The sequence below is a fragment of the Zootoca vivipara genome, chromosome 13, assembly GCF_965207765.1.
Source record: "Zootoca vivipara chromosome 13, rZooViv2.hap1.1, whole genome shotgun sequence".
NCBI classification, from domain to species: Eukaryota; Metazoa; Chordata; class Lepidosauria; order Squamata; family Lacertidae; genus Zootoca; species Zootoca vivipara.
Window position 1 is genome coordinate 44,080,657 of NC_142596.1, and position 25,666 is coordinate 44,106,322.

The 25,666-nt window shown below is 41.7% G+C and overlaps 1 protein-coding gene and 1 long non-coding RNA gene across 4 annotated transcripts in view; both read right to left on the reverse strand.

Annotated features, from left to right (window-relative positions):
• USP22 (ubiquitin specific peptidase 22) overlaps positions 1 to 25,666 on the reverse strand; it is a 116,439-nt gene that overhangs the window by 15,469 nt on the left and 75,304 nt on the right. For all 3 annotated transcript variants that reach the window (XM_035132101.3, XM_088656692.1, XM_035132102.3), the window contains 4 exons: positions 12,944 to 13,113; positions 7,574 to 7,721; positions 4,375 to 4,480; positions 3,425 to 3,583 (listed from right to left, as the gene is read on the reverse strand). In XM_035132101.3, coding sequence (XP_034987992.1) covers positions 3,425 to 3,583; positions 4,375 to 4,480; positions 7,574 to 7,721; positions 12,944 to 13,113 — 583 coding nt within the window. The remainder of the gene's footprint in view (positions 1 to 3,424; positions 3,584 to 4,374; positions 4,481 to 7,573; positions 7,722 to 12,943; positions 13,114 to 25,666) is intronic.
• On the reverse strand, positions 17,417 to 17,942 carry LOC148683710 (uncharacterized). Its single transcript, XR_015946788.1, has 3 exons — positions 17,843 to 17,942; positions 17,684 to 17,761; positions 17,417 to 17,467 (listed from the first exon to the last, which is right to left on the reverse strand). It is a non-coding gene; the product is annotated as an uncharacterized LOC148683710 (long non-coding RNA).

Below are 25,666 nucleotides of genomic sequence, written 5' to 3' on the forward strand. Positions count from 1 at the left end.
GAGGCATCCCAACAGCCATTGTTGGGCATCGGATACTGGAATAGATGGAGCCTAAATCTTATGCAGAAGACCTGTTCTTATATTCTTTGCTACTATAAAGGAGGAGAACTGAGGACCACGTATTTCATAGAATAGACTAATCTGATGGCTTGTTTTGGAATGTGCTCTTGAGAATCCTGACAAGTGAGCAGGGACCTAGAGAAGGGGAAAGTGTGGATATTTGTTTGCTAATACAAGTAGTGAATAAAGCAGAAAATCACCATTATACAGTAGTGGAGCATCTCTTTGGAGTGACTTTCCTGTAGCTACAGCAGAGAACACTTAGAAAGCCTGAACAGAAGGACTTCTGCAGCATTCAACCAAAGCTATGAATAATAATAATATGATGTCAGGACTAAGCCAAGGAGATATATGGAAACACCTCCTCACTCTCATTCTTGAAATGGAAAGCTGTGGAACAAAGTGGGGAGAATTTCCTGGATTGTAACTGTGCAGAACTTGCTAAGACATGTAAGGCTCCTCTGCCTTAAGTCAAGCTGGTCCACCACCTTATTTGGAGGTCAAGAAACTCCATGCAGTATTGCCTACCAATTCATGTATGTTGCTGGACAAATTCTTTGGCAAGTACCTTTTGAATCTCCTTGAGCAGTAGGTGGCTTCTCAAAAAGATTTGGAGATACAGCTGATTAACAAATTCTATAGCCTAGGCTGGATCAATTTCTCAGCTCCATTGATCAATGGTACGATCATCAGGATGGCTGGAAGAATAGCGAGCCTACTCTGAAACCAGAACAAAACTTGCTTCTTGTTGGACTCTGCTCATATGCTGGTCTTGGTTACATTTATATGTACAGAGAAGCAGCTTATGTTAGGCAAGGGAAAGCAATGTTTTCTTTTTCCATAACAAAGCAATCAATGGGCAGCATCCAAAAAGGTAGGTGAAATTATGGGTCCTGCTGGCTTTTTCCTCTTCATACATTTCATAGTTCTTTATGAAAGGCTTGGCAATCCTAAAGCAAGGAATAAGCTAGGATGCTTCTTCCTCTTTTAACTGTTCTGGAAGCTGTCAGCTGCAACGCTGGACTGCATTGTTGAACTAAAATCTAAAGACTGTCTTGGTAGAGATTTTGCTGCTTCCTTCTTTAGTACATTTCTAGCTTTTCCCAATAACTGCAGTTGATCATTACTGCTAGACTGAAGGCTATCAGAATGATAGAAACATTGCTTGCAAACAATATGGACTTATTTAGACAGGCTTCTGGTTGTTCCAAAGATGGCTATGGAATATGGGCCCCTATGAAAGAGCTCATCTTTTCTCTCTCGTGATCATCTATACTTTGAGCTTCTATTATCACATGACTGCAGAATTTGGACTATTGAAAGGGTTGTTTGCCTTGGTGATATTGATTGACTACCTTCTCTAATTTTGTTCACAGAATATTGATCTATTTTATAAGTTGATAAATATGTTGTTATCACATTTTTTAGCCATGTGTTGCCTGTTATTGCTTAAGTTCATCTAGAATAGTGGCAGGAAACCTCTAGCCAATGGGCCTCATAGAGTTTACCAAGGCTTCCCCAGCTTTCTGGTGGTGCCTGTGTCATAATGAGATGCAGAATTAAGCAGGCACAACCCATGTTTCATCCCTCTGTAGTGTTGGGTAGAGGGGTATAAATTTTCTGCTCCGTCCAGAGCTGCTATGGAATGAAAATGTCCTCCTCCTTCCTCATCATAAGAGAGGGAGGTAAATAAGGTAAAGGTAAAAAAGGTAATTAAAACACTACTTCACAGCTGATCTGCATGGATCAGCTGGGGGGGGTTGTTGGTATGTCCATGTGCAAGCATGTGGGTGGCCACTCTCAGCACGACAGGTGCCCCCCACCCAAGGGTGGCCCATGGTTGAAAGATGTCCATGTGGACACCCTCCTTTATCTTCCCTAGTTGCCTTAGAGCTCTCTGGTGGCAGAAGGGGGCTCGGGGGGGAGAGGGGGGAGGGGACAAATCCAATTATAAAATGGACTGCCTTCGACTATCCACTTGCATGGATCTCCCTCGTGGCAGGAGGGGGTTCGTGGGGGTGGGTGGAAGAAGGGAGTAGATATGTTATGTATGTTCTTTTTTATTGTGTAAAATTAATAAAAATTATTTTTTTAAAAAAAAGAAAAGAAAGATGTTCATGGATGGAAAAAGGTTTCCTAGCCCAGCTTTAAGGGCAAGATGGCAGAAATATACACCCTATATCTGGCTGACTTTGCCCCCCACTCCTTAGGGTTCATTCCTACCTAGGAATTTGAAAACCCACTTCCATTAAATCTTTGTAATTTGAGGTGGGAAGGGAACCCTGTATTCCCTTCCTTAGTACTAACTTGACATGCTATTTCATCACCCACCACACACACCCTGCTTTCTCTAGCTGACAAAATTAAAAATCCTGTTCCATTTATAGAAACGTGCTTTTTTGGTGGGGAGGAGGAGATTCTGTGTATTTCCTCACATAGTATCTCTGTGAGCATCAAGTTCCTTCAGCCTGGCTGATTATCAAATGTAAGGCAATATAACATAAATAATTTTGCTCTCTTTTGCCATGTTAATCTTAAAACTCAGTTTTCCCCACTGCGTACAGTATCACAATGAACTCTGTCATTTGGACCTCTGCTCTTCAGTGGTGAATTAGCTGCCTGGAAACTTCTCTCACATCTAGCTGTTCCACACTACAAGAACTGAAGAAGAGGTACAGAAGAGAAAAGGAAGGAGACAGTACTAGATTCTTTGCCCAAAGGGTCCTGGGAAAACTGGCTGTTTTGTCCACCTTTTCCTCCTCCCCAGTATCATAAACCCCTCCCTGTCCTTTGAGAGACTCTTTCTGTCCCGACAACAAGAACGTAAAGGAGTGGTTGGAAGTCTTATGGGGAGCAGGAGCAATACTCCTATGTCAAGGTGTGCCCCTGATTCTCAGATACAGTGAAGTCCATAGTTCAACAGAATCTACATTAAAAATGTCTGGAAGAGGAGAGATCAAGCTCTAAGACTCCTTTAGCCATTTGTAGCTCTGCCGATTATTCCGAGAGGAGCATATTTTGTGCCAAATGAAGCCATATTTCCCGCAGTTTATACTTACAACAATGTGAGATAAGCAGTGCTGAAGCCTATCCATGGGGAAACTAACCAGTGGTCATCAGGTGGGACCACTTGAGTCTTGGTTACCTACCAGTTTTGTCAGTTTATGCTACATGCTTAGATTTGTCCTGGTTTCTTTTTCTGCAAGTGAACCGAACTGCTCTGCAAGATGATTCAGCAGTTAATAACTGCAGCTGAAGTGCTGTTTTGCTCCTTGGCCATTTGCCCGAAAACTGCTGGTCTGCAGACAGCAGGAGGGGGAGTTAAGATTGCTCCTTGCTAAAGGCCATCTGCCACAGTTTGTACCTTCGCAAGCAGTCCGTGAGGGTCGTGGTTCCTGACACGTGGCTCTCCCCATTCACCACACTGCCATCGCTGCCTGGGCTCAGAGGCCAAAACGGGGTAGAAGAACCTGGCAAGTCCAAACTGATGTCCCAGAATGGGTCTATCGTCGTGGAAACACCACTAGGGAGGAAGAGGAGAGATTGCAATCAAATGGATAAACTAAGCAATAGTTTGGGCAAAAGTGATACATAGGCATGATTGGCACATCCATTCTTTAAGCAGTGAAGTACTTTGAATGATTCACATGACAAAAGTGAATGTGAATGAGCACACATATGATAAAAAATATTAACAATCCTGTACGTTAATGGATTCTGAAAAATTGTTCCTTTTTAAAAGTATGTATTATTTGATATTGACATACAAAAATGTGTTCAGAAGACAATTAAACCATGTAAAAATTAGGAGGAAAGCTCCTTTTATGGCGACTCTTATCTCAAAATTGAATGTGTGGAACAGCCCTTACTTCAAGGCTGTATTTACTTGGTAGGGGGGTGAGAGGTAGTACTTCACCTCTAGAGGGTGCTCAAACTACAGAAAGCACCTCGGTCAAAACAGCTTCTTTTATTGTCAACTTTCTTTAAATGGACCTTTAAGAACATATTAAAGGGCATGGAATTTACAGCAATAGCCACTCACTCCATGAGATATACTGGCAGTGGGAATACGATCACTTAGAATGTAGTCCATGGGGTTTAGTGGTACAGAATTCTGGCACTTCCAGTCTGGACCCCAGGGCGGTAGGGGGGTGGGGGAGAAGAGATCTTCTTTCTTTAAACCAGGGGAGTGTGAAGCATACATTATTTCATAAAAGAGAGTTGGCTATGTCATCTTGTGTATTCCATGTTCATCATTTCAACGTCAAGTGAGTTATTCTGTATTTTAAAATGAAATTAACTCATTATACTTACTGGCAGACTTGACAAGTGACATCGGACTGTAGTCCACCTGTGAAAATTTGGTCTATGATGCAGTTACAGTGGTTGGGGTTGTTGGCTTTCTTCCCATTATCGTCACCTGAATAAAATAAAATAAAATAAAATAGAACAGACTTTGAAACAAATCCCTACGTAATGTATATAGGCAGATGTGCATAAAGGGCTCCACATAGTAGCAATAGCACGTATGTCAAGTTCTTAGCCTCTTTGCTATTATAGAAAGCCAAGGTAAAAGGAAATGGGTGCATGCAGAATATTGGGGGGGGGGGAACCCACCAAGTGTGAAAGTTACCTCTATATTATTGTTTGTGTTGCACTGAGTTCAATCAATGCAGAATGGAAAGTCAGTTAATCCAAAATGTACTCTGACAGAGCCCATAGTAGTGTGGGAGGATAATCTATTATTATTAACCAGAAGAATGGCTTGGCTTGGCCTGGCCTAATTCAAACACTGATTTCAGAATAGGCCAAGGTGGTTAGTGAAAATGTCTACTTAACCCCACTTAAGAGGACCAGTGAGCGACAAATGTACTTCTAGAAACAACAAGCATTTCCTGGCAAAATGGTTATTTCCACTTAATAAAATCACACATGCAATCTTATATGCACTACCTAAGTGAAATTGCCAAAGGGCGGTTAAGCAAGAAAATAAGGCATCAGCAAGTTTAAACATAGTATAAATTCTGTAGAATAATCTGGTTACCCTAACATGTTCAATAAGCTAACGGCAAGTTCTAATGTAAGAGCCAAGGCTAAGTTTCCTATTTAATGTTCTAGTCGAGTGGAATTCTCTCAACCACAGTTAAGAGCAAAGTATCATCATCTAATCACTGTTAAAGCCAGGAGGGGTAAGGGATAAGTTTAAACTGACTTAAAGTGCAGGTAAGCCTAGTCAGGTGCAATGCTTGACCAAGAGATGAACTTTGTTAACAATCCTAGATCATCAGGGAACCCACCTAGACATAACTATTACCTGTGACACAGTATCTATAAACTGGCATTAAGGTAGGTGGGGGAAATCTGCTTTATTGGAGGGAGGGAAACGAGACAGAGGGAGAACACACAATCCCATGACCCACTTCCAATCTCTTATATAGTTTTAAAAAGTATATCTCTCCTCTGGCTTGCAGGTGGGTTGGAATATATTAAACCAGAAATAACCAGTTGAAAGCACTAAGCAGGTAAACAGATTTTTAAAAAATAGACTCATCTTCAAATTCTATCAGAGTAATCCACTGCCACCAAAGTCAACCACAGTGAATATTCCATTAGGCAACATTAAAAATGCATCTACATAAGACATACTAGCAGGATGACAAAATCAAGTTTCGTAAGAATATATTTTTTGCATTGGGCTGATTTGGGATGGATAGAGTTAAAACCCTCTGCTTGACAATGGGTTATACAGTCGTACCTCGGGTTACGACCACCTCGGTTTGCGAACAGTTCGGGTTACGAACTGCGCAAACCCGGAAGTGTGTTCGCCGCGCGCGCATGCGCAGAAGCGGGGCGCGCGCGATCTGCGCATGCGCAAAGCGCGAAAATCACGCTTTGCGCATGCGCAAAATGGCAGCGCCCATCGCGTTCAGTTTACGAACTATTCGGGTTACGAACTGCGATCCGGAACGGATCGCGTTCGTAACCCGAGGTATTACTGTATTTTGCTTTAAACATTTTTTTAAAAAAGTATTGTTACCTGTCCCCATATCATTGGAATTGGGGAAGCTAATCCCACTGATTTGTAAGAAGGGCCAAGACCAGCTTGGAATACATTATTTTTAGCGGCGAATTACTAAATTCCAGGTGGACCCAGGTGGCGCTGTGGTTAAACCACTGAGCCTAGGGCTTGCTGATCAGAAGGTCGGCGGTTCAAATCCCTGTGACGGGGTGAGCTCCCGTTGCTTGGTCCCAGCTCCTGCCAGCCTAGCAGTTCGAAAGCACGTCAAAATGCAAGTAGATAAATAGGAACCGCTACAGCGGGAAGGTAAACGGCGTTTCCATGTGCTGCTCTGGTTCGCCAGAAGCAGCTTTGTCATGCTGGCCACATGACCTGGAAGCTGTACGCCGGCTCCCTCGGCCAATAATGCGAGATGAGCGCGCAACCCCAGAGTCGGTCACGACTGGACCTAATGGTCAGGGGTCCCTTTACCTTTACCTTTTACTAAATTTGCACAGCATTTAACAAGTGAACTATTTTACTATGGAACAGCTGTCAATCAAAAGGGATTTAACTTTCAGCCAGGAGACACAGTACACTAAATTCTTATTAACACACAATAGGTTCTCTGTTCCTTTTTTAAAAGAAGTCATGCAAAGTTGCATTGCTGACTCAGTTGTGGAGTGGGATGGAAAGAAAAAAGCTACACAGTATCACCTTGCTGCTTTGATTTCTCTTGTTTTGTGACAATTTTATATAATTTTAAAATTTTATTATTGCTTCTATTAATTATCTAAGAGGATCACTCTGATTCTGCTTCAGTGCAAAGAAACAAGACTTAATCCTTGCATCTGAAAAGCATTTCCTTCTCTTTAGGCTTTCTGGTACTCAGACAGAAGCCAACAAATGGCCTCTTCACATTTTCACTGTCCATCAGGCAACATCCCTGCTGGATATGCTTAATAGACAGCCATTTCTGCCCACAGGAGGATAAGATTGCTCCCTTTTCAATTACCCAAGTCAATTAGGTTCAGCGAGGAGGGGGTCTCAAAAGACTATTTTATAAGCTTGTTCACAGCAACACAGAAAGGTATTACCCATTCACTGGGCTTCCCATGGCATCTGGCAAGAAAGGAGGAAAAATGAAATTACCACCTACTTGCACCTGTCAATATGTAAAGCAGCAGCAACAGCAAAAAGGCGTATTATTCAACTGAAAGAAAATTATCACTTAAAGGAAAATGCTGCTCCATATGCCCTAATATATCAAAGGTAAAAACTGAAGGGGTTCAACTATGTGAGGTAGACCGGTTTTAAAAGCTCTATGTGCCCCACATGATGTGGCTAGATGGATCCAACTGAAGATTGTATTATTACACCTGTAATTAAAGTGTAAAAAGGAAAATGCTTCTCATATACTAGATGGAGAAGGAAACCTGGTTAGTGCTCGAATTGCTCTTAATTGCTCTTAAACAAGAGGCCATAATGGGAAAAACTGCCAGGAAAAAGCCTCACCTTTGCAGTGTCGATGTAGCACATCTAATGCAGCAATGAGGAACTCGTGTGCATCCTGTTGCTCGTACCCTGCTAAATGCCGTGCATGCGTCCATACCAGGTGCAATAACCTATATGGAATGTGAGGAGATCGGTGCCCAGAGTAGAACTGCTCGGAAAAAGAACGTAACAAATGGTCAAAATATTTTTCATTGGGATAGTTTGAATGCAATAATAAACCATTGTTCAGTGGTGTGAGAATGTGCCTAGCATCTGTCCAAGCCTTTTTGCAGCTGAAAAGGCAAGTTCAGAAGCTTTCACTTTCATCTTCCATTAACTATTGTATTCAATGGTGCTTACTCCCTAGTAAGCGAGTTCAGAATTTCAACCTCTGTGTCCATATCCAACCCACCATCCCAAGCAATTTACCACCATATCAGAAATGTTTTAGGTTACCTAAACCATTTCTGATATAGTATCTTGGAATATTTCATCCCTGTAACAAATACAATCTTGGGTTTGTTTATCACATGGATATGCAATGTCAAGTCAGAGCTGGCCTTTACTCTGCATTTTTTATTCTGGTACAGAATTCATGGCTGCCCCAGAACTTGGACTTTCAGTCCAGTTCATCAGCTGGTCTTGTCCTGCTGGTCTTGTCCACACATTCAGGGTGTGCTAGGCTGTGGTTGCAGAGCAAAAAATAAATGAAATCCTCTACTATGGGCCAGGAATACATGAGTTTGTGTGGTAATGTTGAACAGGCCTGTGCAATCCACACAGACAAGATATGGTAGATTGAGCAGACAAGACCAAAAGTGGGTCTAATGGTCAAGAAGGTGGTTTCTGATCTTAAACCTCTGCTGCCTTGCGGGGTATTATTGGGAGAAGAAAAGGCTAAGGAGTAAACCCTACACAAACCCAGAGTAGAGTCCCTAAGACAGTTGGGTGGTGCTGTGGATGCCTCCTTCTGGCAACTCCTGCAGCCAAGGCCCTCCATACACACTGCCCAGGCTTTGTGCACTGGGGAGGTCACTTCAGTGCTGCTAATGCAGCAGTTTGACTTCACCCCCGGAGGTACACTCCATTATCTTTGGAGACAGATGCGGGAAAAGGTTGAAGGAAGTACCTAATCAAATAAGCAACGAAGAGTTCTGCAAGAGAGTTCCATCTTCATGGGGAAAGGCAGTTGGGAAGGCAATTTTTTTTAAACTGCAGACATCACTCCAATGGGTGGGTGATATCTGCTGATGGTTTGGGGGTGTGGGGTTCAAATCTATGTTGACTGTGTGCACCAATGCCCCATGACAGAATGCTGTGCACAGCCAATGCAGAAGCATCAAACTACCCCCACCCTAATCATCAGCTGATGAGTTGGGGTTAAACCCTGCTCAGTTTGGCTGTACAAGTCAGTTTTTGGTTGTTGTTTTTTAACCAGGAAGGGTCTTGCACAGTAACACTGCTAAAATGGAGCACAACCCCTTCATTTTAAGCAGGGGTTTCAATGCAAACATCTACAAAGATGAAGTTGTTGTTGTTTAAAAAAACAATAACTCTGCTTTAGATGTGCCATGCTGCCTTCAGGCTTTCAAGATGTCAAATCACCTGGCATCACATCAGGTGACTGACATGTGGGCAATCCTGCCCACCTATCAAATTTAGCCTGCAGGGCCAATCCTGATAAGGGTCTGGCCTATGCAGTCAAAAAGGTTCCCCATCCATTTTACAGCCTTCAAGCCATAAAATTGATACAACTGATACAATTGACACACAGCATGCACACCTTTCTACATTATTCAAGTTTTCTTGTGGTGAATGTGGTTCTGTTCATTACTGGGACTGTAAATTATGTTCTTATTGTTGTGCACCGCCCTGGGATCTTTGGATCAGGGGTAGCATATAAATTGAATTACTTTTACTACTACTACTAATAATAATAGCGGACAGTAGACATCTTGCTCAGCCATCTTTAGAGAGGGATAGATGGGGAAGTAACAGCTTGTATATAACCTTATATGCAATTCAATTAAGAAGCAAAGTGTGTTTTCTTGCACAGCTACCCGTATTTTTGGCATGAAACTACACTGCAGTAATGCAACAATGCACAAGCACTTTTTATGCATAAGAGGATCGATAGGCAACTCTGAGATGCCAACAAGAATGTCACCAAGGGACTAGAGTCCGGGTGTGGTAACTGAAATCTGCTGACACTGCTGCTGTGACAACATAATTCAGGGAAATGCAGCAATAAAATTTGTCACTTCTTACAATTAGCCTTGGCACTATCCGGTCACTCTACCCAGTAGCACTTTCCATAATTACTTCACTGCAGCTACCCATTTTATATTATTTAGTGCTTCATTAGGATGAAAAGGAATCTTAAGAAGCAGCCTGGGCTAACCACTGGCTATTACCATGCGGAGGATGAAAATGCACCTAACCTGTATCTGAGCACAAGCAATGCTGTAGGTGCAGCAATAGTGCCTCTACATTCCTTTAGCCCCCCACCCACCCACCCCCGACCAAAGAACTTTAGCTTGGATGTGGTTCTTGATGTACAATATTTTCAATGGATAACAGTAAGCAGACAAAGAGGCAAAAATAGATTCTACCCTTTGATGTGGAAAAGCAGTTCAATACTAGAAAAGAGAGCCAAATTAAAGGTGAAAAGAGAGCGGGGATGGATGCCAAAGAACTGTTACACACACATACACAGCACACCAAGATTTTTATCCCAATGTAATCAAATAATAACCTGGTAAGCTTGTATGTAGCAAGAGCCCAACCCTGTCTCACCATATAAACTACAGAGTACAGTGTGCCCAGCAGGATTAAGACCTTGGGAGACCCTATACTCCAATCTTAGGCTTAATTTCTCAAAGCTTCCTTTTAGGAACCACTGTTTGAATCCAACATCTTTATCCAGTCTCCATTTTCAGAATGGCAGCTGCCGAAAGAGGACATTTATCTCTCTCGTGTGTTGCTTGTAAGCATGGCTGTATTAACTGCAGTGGAGGGCTGGGAAAATGCCCTGCAATAAGGAGAGTGGGTTTCACCTTCTCACCTTGGCCACGATTAAGGGATATATCTGACTAAGAAACATGGTGAAACAGGGAGCTTGATCAACCTTAACTGTGGTTAACACCAGTGCCAATTAATTCTTTTAATTACGAGTAAGAATGTCCTACAATCTTGCCCGGTACCCCCAAAGTTTATTGGCATAACCACACAAATATGGATGGAAAATAAGCCGAAAAGGCTTCCACACTGCCATCAAATGCTTGTATTTATTCTAGTTCCTCATACATCTTTATTTCAGAGATGAACTGTTAAAAAAAAGAACATTTCAAACTAACTAAAGCTCCCTTGGGAACAAGCCACTAAATTAATTTATTTCGTGACAAGAGGCTGCAGGAAAAGGGCGCTACATGATTCCTGTTTCATTTGATTTGATGAACAAATTCTACATTGTTATTTTTTTTAGGCTGCCCTATGTTACAGATAGCCTTCTTTAAAAGTTTCTGAATGAGGCCTTGTGCGGTCACAGAAAACCATGTGTGCACCTGCACACTGAGGCCACAAAAAGCAGCCACGGTTAAGTAGTATGTCTGAATATGGACGACATGTTTAAGGATGGGCTGCAATCTAAGGTGCAAAAAGTCCATTTCTACTGTACACCAAGATCTCCTATGAAAAGAAACACATTTCCAGAACCACATTCTTGTATTAGAAGACTAAACCACCCATCATCTACATACATGCACACTCATAAATATATTCATATTTCTCTCTCATAAATATATTCATATTTCTCTCCTATGGCAGGAAGCTAATGAAACAACCTTAGATGTGATGAAGCTAATGAAACAACCTTAGACCTTCATCACAGTGTAAACTAGGGGTTGGCAAGGTTTACCTCGCCTGGGCCAGTTCACTCCAGCAGAGATCCCTCTGTGGGCCGGATTGCGCATGTGCATGATTTCCGGCGCCTCGGAAGCGAGTCCCCACGCTGTGCCAGTTTAACGCAGTGCATGGGGACTCACCGAGTGGGCGGCTCGGTTCAGGGGCCGGTTAAACGACCCCTGTGAGCCGTTTGTGGCCCATGGGCCTTAGGTTGCCTACCCCTGGTGTAAACCCTATTCGGTTTTTATGCAATTCTAACTATATTAACTCTCTACCACAATAGACAGACAACACAACAGAACAGCTCCATTTGGCATTCACTCCCTTGATTGTCACCTGGCAGCAGCCATTCTCTCATGCTGCAGGCACAGCAAGAGATGAGAAGGAGGGTTACTTCTTAGGCTCTGCTGAGAGACCAGCTATATTTGGCTCTTCAGCTCCTTGAAAAGCTTTCATTCCATCTTATCATTTGTAAGAACTACTCTTTAAGAACTATTGTCTTGCCTAAGATTTCTTTTTTCATTTTCCCTCCCCATTCCCTTTACTTTTTATGTCATGTCTTTTAGATTGCCAGCCTGCAAGTGCTTTTGTTAATTGTGTGTAAGCTGCTCTGGAAGTCTTTTCAGCTGAAGAGAGAAGTAGAAATGCTTTAAATAAATAATGGTAAAATATGGTTTAGCATGATTTCTGAACTGACAAACTCTGCTGTGTGATCAGCTAGTGAAACAAATTACGAAGCATGTTTTCAAATGCATTTTTGAATTATGATTTGTGCTATTTGTTGTCCACATGGGTGCTACCGTATTTCTTTTTCTTCCTTTTTGCATCTTACCTTACTCTGTGCACTTGTAATTATGTACTTTTTATCTTTCAATAAAAAAAATATTTAAAAAGAATTACGATTTGTGCTAACCAGTTTGTTAAATGAGTAGACAAACTATAGTGATGGCCACTGACTGCACTGCCTCAAGAGGTTCCCGCACCATAGAGAGGAGAGTGAACTTACAAAGCTAAGTGTGGAGGGGACAAAAAATGAAGCTCTAAACCTCAGTTTGCCTGTTATACAGTGGTACCTCGACTTACAAACGACTTGACAACAGAATTTTTCGACTTACGAATGGGGGTAATGGCTTATGAATGTATCAACATCCCCCCCCCCAAAAAACCGCGGCGGTTTTAGATAGGGATTTTTTGACTTACGGATTTTTAGATAGGGTTGCTTTGACTTAATTTTTTTTCCGTTTTCAATGCATTCCTATGGGAAATCGCTTTTCCAATGGCGTTTTTCGACTTTCGAATTTTTCGACTTACGAAGGTGCCTTCGGAATGGATTAAATTCATAAGTCGAGGCACCACTGTACATTAAAAGCTTAAACCAGTTTAGGTTCTCAACTATAACTAAAGCAAACCACAGTTTGTCAAAGAACCTAATCTGAACCCAAGATTTAAAAAGTAATGTTGCCATTATAAGTGAAAAGGATGACTCACCTCCTGAAAAAGTGTGGACATTTCACAGACCAGACATGAGCTGGGGCTTTGCATTTCACATTTGTGTCTGTCGGAGAGGAAGAAATCTCGCAGTAGTGGAGTGTGGGTAAGTGCTTGGACAATACAGTTCATAAAACATGTGTTCCCAAGATTGATTAGCCCTCTTAGACCTATTAAAACAAGCAAAAAAGGGAGATTTTGTAAATTGTTTTGGGTTACAAATTTGTAGTCTGCTTAAATTAATTGATTTTTAAAATCGCCACATTCAACACACAGCTGCAAATCATGATTATTATTATTTTTAAAAATCAAGACTGATGATGTATCCAGTGATGTGGTCCATTCCACAAGGGAGAACTCATTTCTTCCTCTTTGAAAGGGACTTTCAATGCTTTTATAATCAAGCCTTTGAGATACAGCAAGCAATACATCTATATAAAACAAACATTTCAAAAAATGTGTATGCCTCATATACCACAGGTACATGCACAGAGTTATGCACATTAAAATACCTTCATATTATATTATAAAGCTGAAAAATATTATTGCAGCTATATCTAACACTGGGCTAATTAATCTAGAAACAGCCTCTCCTGCTAAAAATGGGCTGATAAAAAGCAGGTACATGTTTGCTTTGCCCCTCACTGTTGTGCAAAAGAGCAGGTGCTACCCATTGTGAACAATAATGCCAAGTGAAGATTTGGTCCCTCTACAAATAGCTGGAAACAGTCTACAAAGGGGCAACAAGGTTCTACAGCAGGTTTACTGCTGTGCTCCCATCCTTAACCCCCACTGGCACCAGCACCATGAACTTGATGCAGAACAAATTGCATCTTATATTGTAGTGATGGGTTTATTTGCTTTTTGAAATTTTGTCAACGCTCTGCCTCCTGGCTCAAGAACCCTGTCCCCTTTCTTTCTTACACACACACCAGGAAGCAGTTGTGCCCCCTCCCACCATTAACACTCAAAAGAAACAAAAATAGTAAAGCTGCTTGAATTGCTAGAAGAATATATATCAGTTTGCTGCAGTGAGAGGATCACCAAAAACATTCAGTGGCTGCAGTATACAGTGGAACCTCAGTTTATGAACACCTCGGTTTACGAATTTTCGGTTTACGAACGCCGCAGACCCATCTGGAATGGATTAATTCACTTTCCATTACTTTCAATGGGAAAGTTCGCTTCAGTTTATGAACGCTTCAGTTTATGAACAGACTTCCGAAACCAATTACACCCATGCTTCGGGTTAAGTACGCTTCAGGTTGAGTACTTCGCGGACTCGTCTGGAACGGATTAATCCGCTTTCCATGACTTTCAATGAGAAAGTTCGCTTCAGTTTATGAACGCTTCAGTTTATGAACAGACTTCCGGAACCAATTGTGTTCATAAACCGAGGTACCACTGTATTATGTTATTGAACTGCATCCCTAGGTATCCACTGGCTTATTGTGGAGTAGGTGATGTGGGCAGTGGATTACACCCAATAGTATCTTGGAACTGCAGTCATATCTTGTAAATCCAGCCATGCTTATAGAAATGCAGATCACCAAGTGGATGTCAAATATCAAACATATATTCACTTGTTCTGCTTTTTAAAAAAGGTTTCTGAGAGCCAAACACTGGAATAAGAATTGCTTAAGATTAGTGACGTTGAAAAGGACCATGGCAATATTCAGTTGTGAACATTTGTGGTTAAGAAATGGAACTTGCTATCTTCTCTAGTGTGGAAGTGCATTCCTCTACCTTGCAGTTGGGTTAAGAGTTAGGGTATCAAAGAGAGATAAATTCAAATCCAGAACTTCACCCTCCTACTGCCTCTGTCCTATGATACCCAAAAAGTTTCAAGAAAGGGAAGCTGGTACCCATATACAGTAATGAAGGGAATTGTGTGTTTGGATTTCATCTATATCTACAACTCGCTCTTTAAGAAAGAAAGAATGACAATTTCTCTCTCATGCAACTTTATGTATTATATCTGTGTCAATTCTATGTATTTTAAACAATTGATCAAAGTACTGCAAGAACTCTGGCTAATGCCTCTACCCTGAATTGACAATCATTGCTTACACAACGCAACAGCTCTGGTGAGCTTAGTTTTTGCTTCTAGAGTACAGATTATGATGCTGCAATTCACAAATGTCTACCAGCCCATGAGGATACTGTACAATGTGATAGCACTACTGAGATTGTTCAAAATACTAAAGGCTCTTGCAATACACAATAATGTGTTTGAAGAGCCCTTTAGCTTTCTTCACAAGGAGGGTGTGTAGCTTGTTGCTAGGTTACTGAAGACTGAAGATAGCAAATCACTGTGCTGGATTGTATACAGAGCATCAGATGATGGATGCTCAAATCTTTCTCAAATCATTGCCATTAGCAGAATATTGCCAGCCTCTCTAACCTAACTGACCAGTCACTAGTTTATCCCCAAAGACCAGCCATTATCATCAGCCATTACCACTTCTCCCCACCTCCCTCTCCCAGCACTAGTATATGCCACATTAACCACTGTGGTTTATAGTACAAACACTGCAAATGCAGGTATATTTTAGTTCACGTGTGTTGTGTGCCTTTGAAACAAGGAAGGTCCAAGGTATAGTATATTGCAAAGAAAAATCTCTGCATGCATGCATGCATGCACAAACAAATATATTTATGTGAAGCAGAGAACTGTCTAGCACAAGTGTTATCTAATAAAAAGAGCTGGGGGGGGGCAATATTGCAGAATTCTATTTCTGTAACAAATCCAAATTCTTCAACCAGAAAATAAACAAGCCAATTAAAAATTATTTATCCAAATCCGGCGCATTTGCAGGAGTAGTAAAAAGGACATACAGTACAAACCAAATGATTGATGCAAAATGAGAAAGTCAGTGTAAACCCTATCCACATTCTCCCAGCCTTTGCTGCATATGTAGTATAACAGTACAACAACCCAGGCTCCTATGACCCACCTACAAAGACAGTGAGGCTTCAGAGCCTGTCCTTTTCCCTCTCTGCCATACTGTATTAGATGGCATAATCACTTCCTGTTTTTATAGCATCTTCTGCCCTAATCTTGTTCTTCCAAAGGAGAAAAGGGCAAATTAGAAGCAGCAGCTTCAAGAAACAGGAAGTGATGGCATGATGTGCAAGAAGACTGTAGGTTAAAAGTCAAATAAGGCCAACCTTGAGGTGAGAGAAACAGCATGTTTTATGCATGTCTGAAAGTCCATGAAATCATCATATTTTAGGTACTCAGGAAACAGCACACATTTACATGTTTTCTCCATATGTGCTTAAAAATAAGACAAGACTAAAGTTGAGTTTCAAGAAACCACAAGCCCACTTTCATTTATCACCACCAAGATTTATAAATCTCCCTTGACAAGTCATTTCCCATTATTACACAAACAAACACAGTACAGAAGAATATTGGAGTACAGCCTTAATACGGTATAAAATGTACTTCTTATGTATGTTGAAGTGTTGTAAAGCGCTCTTAATTAAAGCTAGTACAGATAGTTTTTGGCACATATTTATTGAACATTGTTTTATTATACATGCTTGTGGCTACATCTGCTTTAGTATTGGTTGATCTCCTCGGTATTATTTCATTAAAATTTACATGTTTAGTTTGCCCCATATCTAATGTTAAGTTCATAATATTCAATTTTTTTTAATTCTCCCAAAAACTTTGCGAGGGAAGGCACAAAAGGTGGCAACACCACCACCACCACCCCGCCCCCAACTGACAACTGACAAGTGACTGCCGATGTGCAGGTCCTTTCGGACCCAGAAGAGGGCGGAACAGGGAGATTAACAGGGAGGGGCAGGCTTATTTGCGCTCCGCCAATGCTCACGGGGCTAGGAACGGAACCCCTGCACAAAATGTTCGCCGCCTGCATTAATATTTAGTTACAGCATAAGTTAACCCTAAGCAATACAGATGTGCCCAAGATGCCACCCAATGAATCCATGGCTTAGCTGCTGTTTCAGTGAAGGCCACCTAGATCTAGGCCAATGATGGGCAACCTTTTGAGCTTGATGTGTCAAAATTCACCAAAAAACCGAGCATAACTCAGGTGGTGTGTCACTTCGAGAAAAAAACCATAATTTCGCGATATTTATAGTTTAAATAACAAAAATGTATAATTGTTTCCCCTTTTAAAAAAGGAAAAAGGAGAGGGGAAAAATTATTAAAGTTATGGGCCAGCGGCATTCCGCCAGTGGCCAGAAGTGAGGTCTCGGCATGCGGCCGCGTGTCACCAAAAATGGCTATGCGTGTCAGTGCTGACACGCGTGTCATAGGTTCGCCATCACTGATCTAGGCTCTGCTGCTGTCCACTAAAATGCATTGCTTCAAACAAGCTGTGATAGAAGGTCCACAGTTACAATCTGGTAGCCACGGCAACAGTTGATCTGCTTTCAGAAGTTCTTCTGGTGTTCATTTTTGTTTGTGGGATGGCAGGGAGGAACCTAGGGTTCTGATGGAGGTTCTTGTGGTCACCTGGCAGGCTGATAGACTGGTCACAATGTAGCCTGTAACACACACAAAAACAGTAGAAGCTTTAGACACCATCTTATCTCATCAGTCCATATTTAACGAAAAATCTAGAATTAAAGGTTGCATCCAACTAAGCTGTTCTAAGTAAACCCACTGAAAGTAATGGAACTAAGTTGACAATTTCCATTCATTTCAATGAGTCTGTTCAGAGCATGACTAATGTTGGATACTACCCTAAATCTTGAACTTACTTGGGAAGGAGTTCAAACCTGGATTACAATAGGGTATCAGTAAGTGGAGGAGGTACAGCACACACTTTGAGACCTCACCTAGGGGGAAAACATATATTCAGTTAAGTTTAATATTACACAACAGAACAACTGTCTACTTAAAATGACTACCATCCTTACCTTGGGGAAGAAATACAGTCAAAATTCATGCTGGCAGTCAGTAGTGGGAATGGCAGAAACTATCCTTACATAGAACTCCTTAAGCAGAAAGAAAAGCAGCCAAAGTAAAACTTGGTGATTAAACAAAATGCAAGTGTGTGTTGGTGCAGCGTTGGTCTCTGCAATATACTTACACCATTAAACTAACCACACTGTGCAGACTATCACAGTAACCGTCAGAGAATTTAAAGATGATGTTTGATGTCGCCTGCAGCCTGAGTAGACAAGACCATGTAAATATGCTTGCTGTACACCATCCATGAGAGTGCCATAACTGGAAACTGGAATTCCAGATGCGAGTTATGAGGAAGTCCATCTTTGTTTGCTGCCATAGTTCTCAGTCACAGGTATCTCTAGTGATGTCAAGAGGGCTGGAAACATTCTGTGCAGATAGTGGAAGGCACTGAGTGGGCTATGCTCAGTGCTTAAACCAGGCACCCCCAAACTACGGCCCTCCAGATGTTTTGGCCTACAACTCCCATGATCCCTAGCTAAGAGGACCAGTGGTCAGGGATGATGGGAATTGTAGTCCAAAACATCTGGAGGGCTGAAGTTTGGGGGATGCCTGGCTTAAACAATTTCTATGGGCTGGATTCAACTGAACAGCTGTGCTAAATGGGAGCCAGAAAAACCAGTCATGCTGTCACAACTGGGGCTTCATCCCGAATTGGCTGGTGGGAATCAGACCCCCCCCCGAACAGTGTACAGTGTGGTGTAGTGGTTAAGTGCGGCAGACTCGTAATCTGGGGAACTGGGTTCGCGTCTCCACTCCTCCACATGCAGCTGCTGGGTGACCTTGGGCTAGTCACACTTCTCTGAAGTCTCTCAGCCCCACTCACCTCACAGAGTGTTTGTTGTGGGGGAGGAAGGGAAAGGAGAATGTTAGCCACTTTGAGACTCCTTCGGGTAGTGATAAAGCAGGATCTCAAATCCAAACTTTTCTTCTTCTACAGGGGGAAGAGAGGGGAGATAATTCTGTCTGGCAAGCAGAAATGCTTGCATTGGCAAAACAATTTAAATAGTGTGATGCTGAATTCCACCCAATTAGTTCACAAACTAATATATTTCTGTGTTCCTAGGTTGTCCCCCAAGTATGCAAAAAGAGGAAGTTAGAAAACACTTTTTCACAATACATAAGCCTGGGAAGAGTATTCAGTGCACCTTAAAACTGAAGGACTTCTGTTCTCAGTTTTCAAAGCTAGTTCAGGAAAATCAGGTTCTACAATCTGGGCTATAGTTGACTATAATAAAGTCACATCTGCCTGCTCGTTCACCTTTGCTACCTTATTTTAGCTTGTATTAGGTCACTTCAGGAAGGTAACACCCAACACACTGAAGACAGGTACATGTTTTATGGAAGTCTGGTTCAAGTCCAATCATCATCATCACTTGTAGTCCATCAGATATGATTCCACAACAGAGTAACAACTGCTTACCATTTCCATTTCTTTATACACTATCAGGGCTGGTCTCTACAAAATGCTTCCTGGTGCTTGTGTGCATCTCTGCAGTTGTAAATTAATTACCATGTATCTGTAAATGTTTTGATTTATGGAGTTATTCATGCAATAAGCTGGAAGAGCATCATTTTTAGTCACTTGCATACATCCTTCACTTATTGGCAAGATGCAATTCTGTGTTTCTGTAAAGGATTCAAACGTTTCGACCATATGACACACATGAAGCTTCCATACACCAAATCAGACCACTGGTCTATCCAAGTCATTACTGCCTACTCTGACTCACAGTGGTTCTCCAGGGTGTCAGGCAGTGGCCTTTCCAAGCTCTGCCAGCTGGGGACTGGATCTAGGACATTTTGTATACAATGGAGATAATCTAGCCATTGAATTATGGCTACCCCTATGATTATCACTGAGACCACTACAAATTCATTATTTGTTTAGTTTCACACAGGACCATCAATTCAGAGATTTAAAAAGCTCAAGCTATTTCCTCCAGGGAATGCAAGGTGTATTTAGTGATGTACTAAAGGCTGTAATTATAGGTCTGTTTACCTTATTAACAGCACCTTTTTGCTCCACTTGTGCAAGTATGCCCCGTTTCATAAATTTCCCAGGGCTGAGATAAGCAGGGCAGTAAGTGCAAAACACGACATCTCCCTGGCTCAGTCCCGAGTACAACATAGCAAGGGGAGGGGAACTGGGTTTTAACTGAAATAAGTTTAACAAAAGAAGGGTATGTTGTTTTATAAAAATTCCTCATGCAAATGATGCTATTTCTCAACACCCATTTTTTGTTCATAAAGATTTATGTTGAACTTGTGGGTCCACAAATTCACTTGTCATGCTGGTGAGCTCACACTGTGCTTTAGAGCACCGTCAAAGATCATTATGCCAAAGACAAAACTTTGGCCTCGGGGTCATGGCAACCTGAATTTTGGCTTGGATACCAAGGTCAGCCAAACTTTGTGCATCCCTAGTAAACAATTTAGATTTTAAAATGTTCCCAAAAAACTGCAGTCAATGTTAGAATAGTAATTAGCACATAAGCTTCTCATGGGTTTATACAATTTAGGACTCCATCATGGACAATAATGACTTTGGTGCATAAGGCCCTGACAAAATATAATATTACATTATTAAATCCCTTTGTGTTCAATCAGTTTTATTCTTCCTCCTCTGCATTATTCTGCTTAAATAACACTCAGAATTGGAACGATATCCAAACACATAGACATTACATGGCAACATGAATCAGAGGAGAGCAAGAACAGCTATATTTAGACTGGTAGGTATAAAGCATTTTGGACAGTTCTTTGTTCACTGATATCTACAATCACACAAGACATCCACCAATGCATTGCCTCCATATTTCTCTCTTGTGGTCAGACATTTTCACCTTCTTCTTCTTCCTTGGTTGCAGTGCAGACCTGATGTTCATGATGACTTAACCATGGTTAAAGCAACTGGAAGTGAGCTGTGGGGTCACAGGTTTTTCTTAATCACTACAACCACCACTGGCCTTAATCAACCTTTACCAATAAAGAACACAGTTGAATGAAGTAATGAACAACTCCACCATTCTTCGCAACAACGCAACAAGGCTAAAAGGATGGTCACACTTTGGCTGATAAAATATTAAAGGTCCTCAAATCTGCTGTAGAACAATGGCTTGGAGATACAGCAAGCATTAAGTTTCCATATTCCAGCCCATACAAAGCCTTCTGCTAGAAACAGTGGAGACAGTTAAACTTTGCAGCCCTCAGCAGCATTGTAAATCAATACTGGAGGAGCTCTGCAGTGACCTTGCATCTAACTGTGCGCCTTCATTTAAAATCAATCCCAAGGCAGTTTAACAGCACTGGACTAAAGGCACAGCAGGGTGAGCTTGCAAAAGCAGTCAGCTAGACAACACGATTTCATAACATTGCTTAGGCTGTTCGCAACAAAAAATGTGTAAAAGAATAAGCTTCTTCACCTTCCTCAGTAAATCTGAGAAATAAAAAGTATACCCCAAGTATTTAAGGCTCCATTCCATGCCTCCATGCTTCAGAAGCATTCCTGATGGCCACCAAGGGCACAGGATTTGCATTTTTGTCTTGGATAGCGCCAGGAGATGAGGATGCAGCATGCAATTTGAGAGACAGGACCCAGGATCCCTTGCAGTGCTGCCACTCCAGAACCATGCTGGCCTTTACAAATCAAAGGTGCCCCCAAAATCCATGTAATATTGCAAGAAAACCTGTGAGCACACTGATTAGAGATGGTACAGTTTGAAACTGGGATCTTCAGCATACAAAGTGTGTGCTATCTATGCCACGAAGCTATAGCCAATGTCAGAAATCCCCCAGATGCCAATGTGTTTTGCGACTGTCGCAGTTCTAATCGCGACCATATGGCGATCTCTGGATGCCAGGTTGGCAACTGGCATCTCTCTCTGGCTGCTCCCTCCAGCTTTCTTAAGCAGGTAAACAGAACAGCTTATTTATTGCATTTATATCCCACCTTTTTCTTCAAGAAGTACATGGTTCACCCCCTTCCTCAGTTAATCCCTACATCGACCCTGTGAGGTAGGTTAGGAGGCTGTGACTGGCCCAAGGTCACTCAGGGGGCATCATGACTGAGTGGGGATTTGAACCCTGATCTCCCAGGTCCTAGTCCTAGAATACTTCTGCCATGGGGCAGCTCTATAAATGAAGCAGGTAAATAAGTAAATGGAAAGCAAAATGTCACTTAGAGAAGGATGTGAAATAATTTCCAGGAGGCTTGAATTTGTTTTATTTTGGGATTGTTTTATTTGATGTTTTAATTTGTTCTAAACTGCTTTTGAGATTTTTTCCTTTAAAATAGAAAGCAGTATAGAAAGCAGTGTGTATCTGAAGAAGTGTGCATGCACACGAAAGCTCATACCAATGACAAACTTAGCTGGTCTCTAAGGTGCTACTGGAAGTAATTTTTTTTAAAAAATTGTTTCGCAGTATAGAAATGAAATTAATAGTAATGAAACACACTGGAGAGTGAATCCAGAGCAAAGAGAAATTCATGGCTAATTCCTTTATCCTGATAGTGTGCAATTGGCAGTAACAAGGTTAGGAATAATGGCAAGGTCAATGCAGAGGTAATTAAGGTAATCCAGTCCTTTCTTTGACAACAAGGCACTTATTTAGGGAGGGAATACTTAGGTGATTATTAAGAACTTCAAGTGCCACTGAAAACACTGATCACTGTAAAGTGCTTCACTAAGAACCCACAAGATGCTCAAGGAAATCTGAGCACTGGAGTCACTCTTCAAGGCAAATGGTTAGTTCAGAATCACAACTAAAGTGCTAGCACATTTTGTTACCAAGAAAGCTAGATGGAGACAAAGCATTCAACAACAGTGCCAGAAGTAACCACCCCAAAAGCCAAAAAGGCATGTCAAAATATACAAAGGTCTGAAAAAGTGCCTGTTGCTAGAAATCAGGCACTTCCAAACCAGTCTTGAGTTGGCAGGTGGCCTCACCTACAAGGATACGTACATGTACAAATAATACATAAGTGGTTGCAGACAGATGAACACAACTGTGACACAAAATTAGCATGATCTATGCCAAAATTTACTGGAACTGGGAGAAAGGGTTAACTTCTCTTCTAGAAGGCAGAGTCAACACAAGGACTTTCCCCCCTCTTTGGCCCTGGGAAGAGGAACCTCTCCTCTAGACCCAAGTTGGCCATAGCTTTGAAGAGAAACCTCCCCAAAACAACGACCCTGATAATCAACTTTAAAAAGAGAAAATAAGATCAGTAAAAGAAGAAAACTTAGAGGTACCAAACAGGAGTAATGGTCATGAATTCCTTAGTAAATAAAGGGAGAGGAGTCTTGTAGAGGAGAGCACAGAAGACAGTTCTCCTCCCATCCTCAAGCCATGTTTGACTCACAGAACAGGGTTGTATGCTCCATTTTAATTATCAGTTAGTGGAGTGGAGAATACAAGAGAGGGATGTTCAGAAACGGTATCCCCAGAAAAATGGGCAGGAAGAGGAACCCTGGCTAAACCACTTGCCAATGGTGTATCTGTCCACCTTCTTGTCTAAGTGGCCACTTTACGGGTGTCCTTCATGGGGGAACTGGTGTAAAGTGCTGCTGTTGCGGCTGTCTCACATAGTAAGTGTGCAGTGATGCCATGGGGAAGTATTCAAGATTTAGAACAAAAAGTCAGAGCAAAACACTCCAGGAACTACCGGCTAATGGGGACTGGGAAACATATTGCCTTGAGTCCCCAGTTTTAGGAAAAGAATGAGGAGCCTGTGTTACTCAAGGTAAGAGAGAGATAAGAAGATCCAGTTGGCCTTCTGGATGTCTAGCTTTATTTTATTTAATCCATTTCTACACTGCTTTATATTTAAATAATAAAAATCTCAAAGTGGTTTACAATCCAGTTTAAAACATAAAATAGAACGTTACGAATTATCAAACTAAAGTATTACACATAAAGATCAAATACAAAATACACATTTAAAGCAGTATGATTAGCAGGAAAACTTAGAAATGTCACAGACAAAAATCAAAGACAAAAATACAGTGAAACTACACAAAACAGCATTATTCGCGACAAAATAACTCAAATAAGAACTGCACCCATGCTTCCTTCACCTGAGTAACCTCCCCCAAATACATCCTTAACAATTTCCCACATACAAACCTCATTCTCAAGCGTTCCTGCCAACCATACAAATAATACAGCTAATCCCCAGCCAACCATTTTTTGCAAAGCGTATGTCTGGTCAACAAAAATCCCTAGCAGCATTAAACATAATTTACAACTATCTCTTTCACCCACCTCCATTTAGGGCCATATCATACAAAGAGCAACTTAATCACTCCCTCCCATATATGGCCTCATGCTATACCTCAGCTACTGCAGTCAAGTGAGGCCAATATGCATTGAGAAGTGTGGTGCAAAGTTGGGGAGAGGAAAGGGTCCCCACTACACTTAACAACAATGGGAAAGGGGGTGGGCTGCAGGAAAATCCCAACTCCTCCTCCTTGACTCCAGAAAGAGTGTGTTTTTCTATGCTGCCATATGAACAGGACTGATGAACTAGTTCCTAATTATTGCTGCATTCAGACTATGTACCAGCTTGCTTCTTTTACTAACAGCTCTATCTGATACTTCCATGGAACCATTTTGCTTGTTTCAACAATGCTACCTATATGCTCCAACCTGCTAGTATAGAGAATATTACATGATTCAAAATTCTTCCTGGTGCAGTACAGAGCTCTTCTTTTTCTCTGAAGCTCCCTGGGTGTGGTGGCTGCTTTCTATTTTTCTCGCCTATTGAACTGGAAAAGGAGGTAGGGAAATCATCTACGGAATTTATATCCAGAAAAAAGCATATTTGAAGTAGAACCTGGAGTCATCCACTCTCAGACCTGACCCTTGGTTTCTCAAGATGGGTAGCTTAATTAGCTGTGCAGGTTATGAGCAGGTGTCCAAACATTAAGCAGCCCCGTTGCAGTAGCAAACAAGAATTTCCCCATCTGTTCAGGGCTGAACAAGACTAAGATGAACTTGCTGAATTATGCAAACCTGGAAAGCAACCTAAAACTAAATCCTAAACCACCAAACCTGGATGACGCTGCACTATACACTATAACCCAGGCGTGGGGAATCTTTGGCCCTCCTTATGTTGCTGGACTGCAACACCCATCATCCCTGACCATTGGCCATGCTTGCTGGGGCTGATGGAAGTTGTAGTTCAGCAACATATGGAGGGCCAAAGATTCCCCACATCCGCTCTAACCTCAAACATGTAAAGCACAAGAAGCAGATAAAAGTGCCAAAAATCACTAGGTTATCAAAATTCCTGGCACAGTGCATATTGTCCTATGTGTGTGGCTACATAGAGGAAGCCTACAAGTAGTATGTAAACGGTTTATCCTCTTCTTTAACATCCCGGGCCCCGGCTTCTTTACTCCATGCTGGAGCAACTCACAAGCTGCATGGAAAGGCCTCAAGGTATCAGCGTATCTGTCACTTAACTTCGTGTCCATGTGTAAATGCTACAAAGCGCACCATAGCTCAGCTTAGGAATGGTTTGAGCGTTGCTCAAAGAGGGACATGAATCAAACACTGCATGCCTTGGAGGTCTGCACCCTGCGTAACAAAAAATTCCAGTGTCGAAGACAGCTACACAACTGCATAAAGACCGTAATGGTAACTGCTACTATAAACTATTATCTATGTAACTGATCAGGCAGCACTTCTGAGCCTTTTGACCAAATGTGGTAAGGCTGGCCTAGCTAGTAACACCTTATAGCTCATAAGCCTATGTAAGGGCCCAG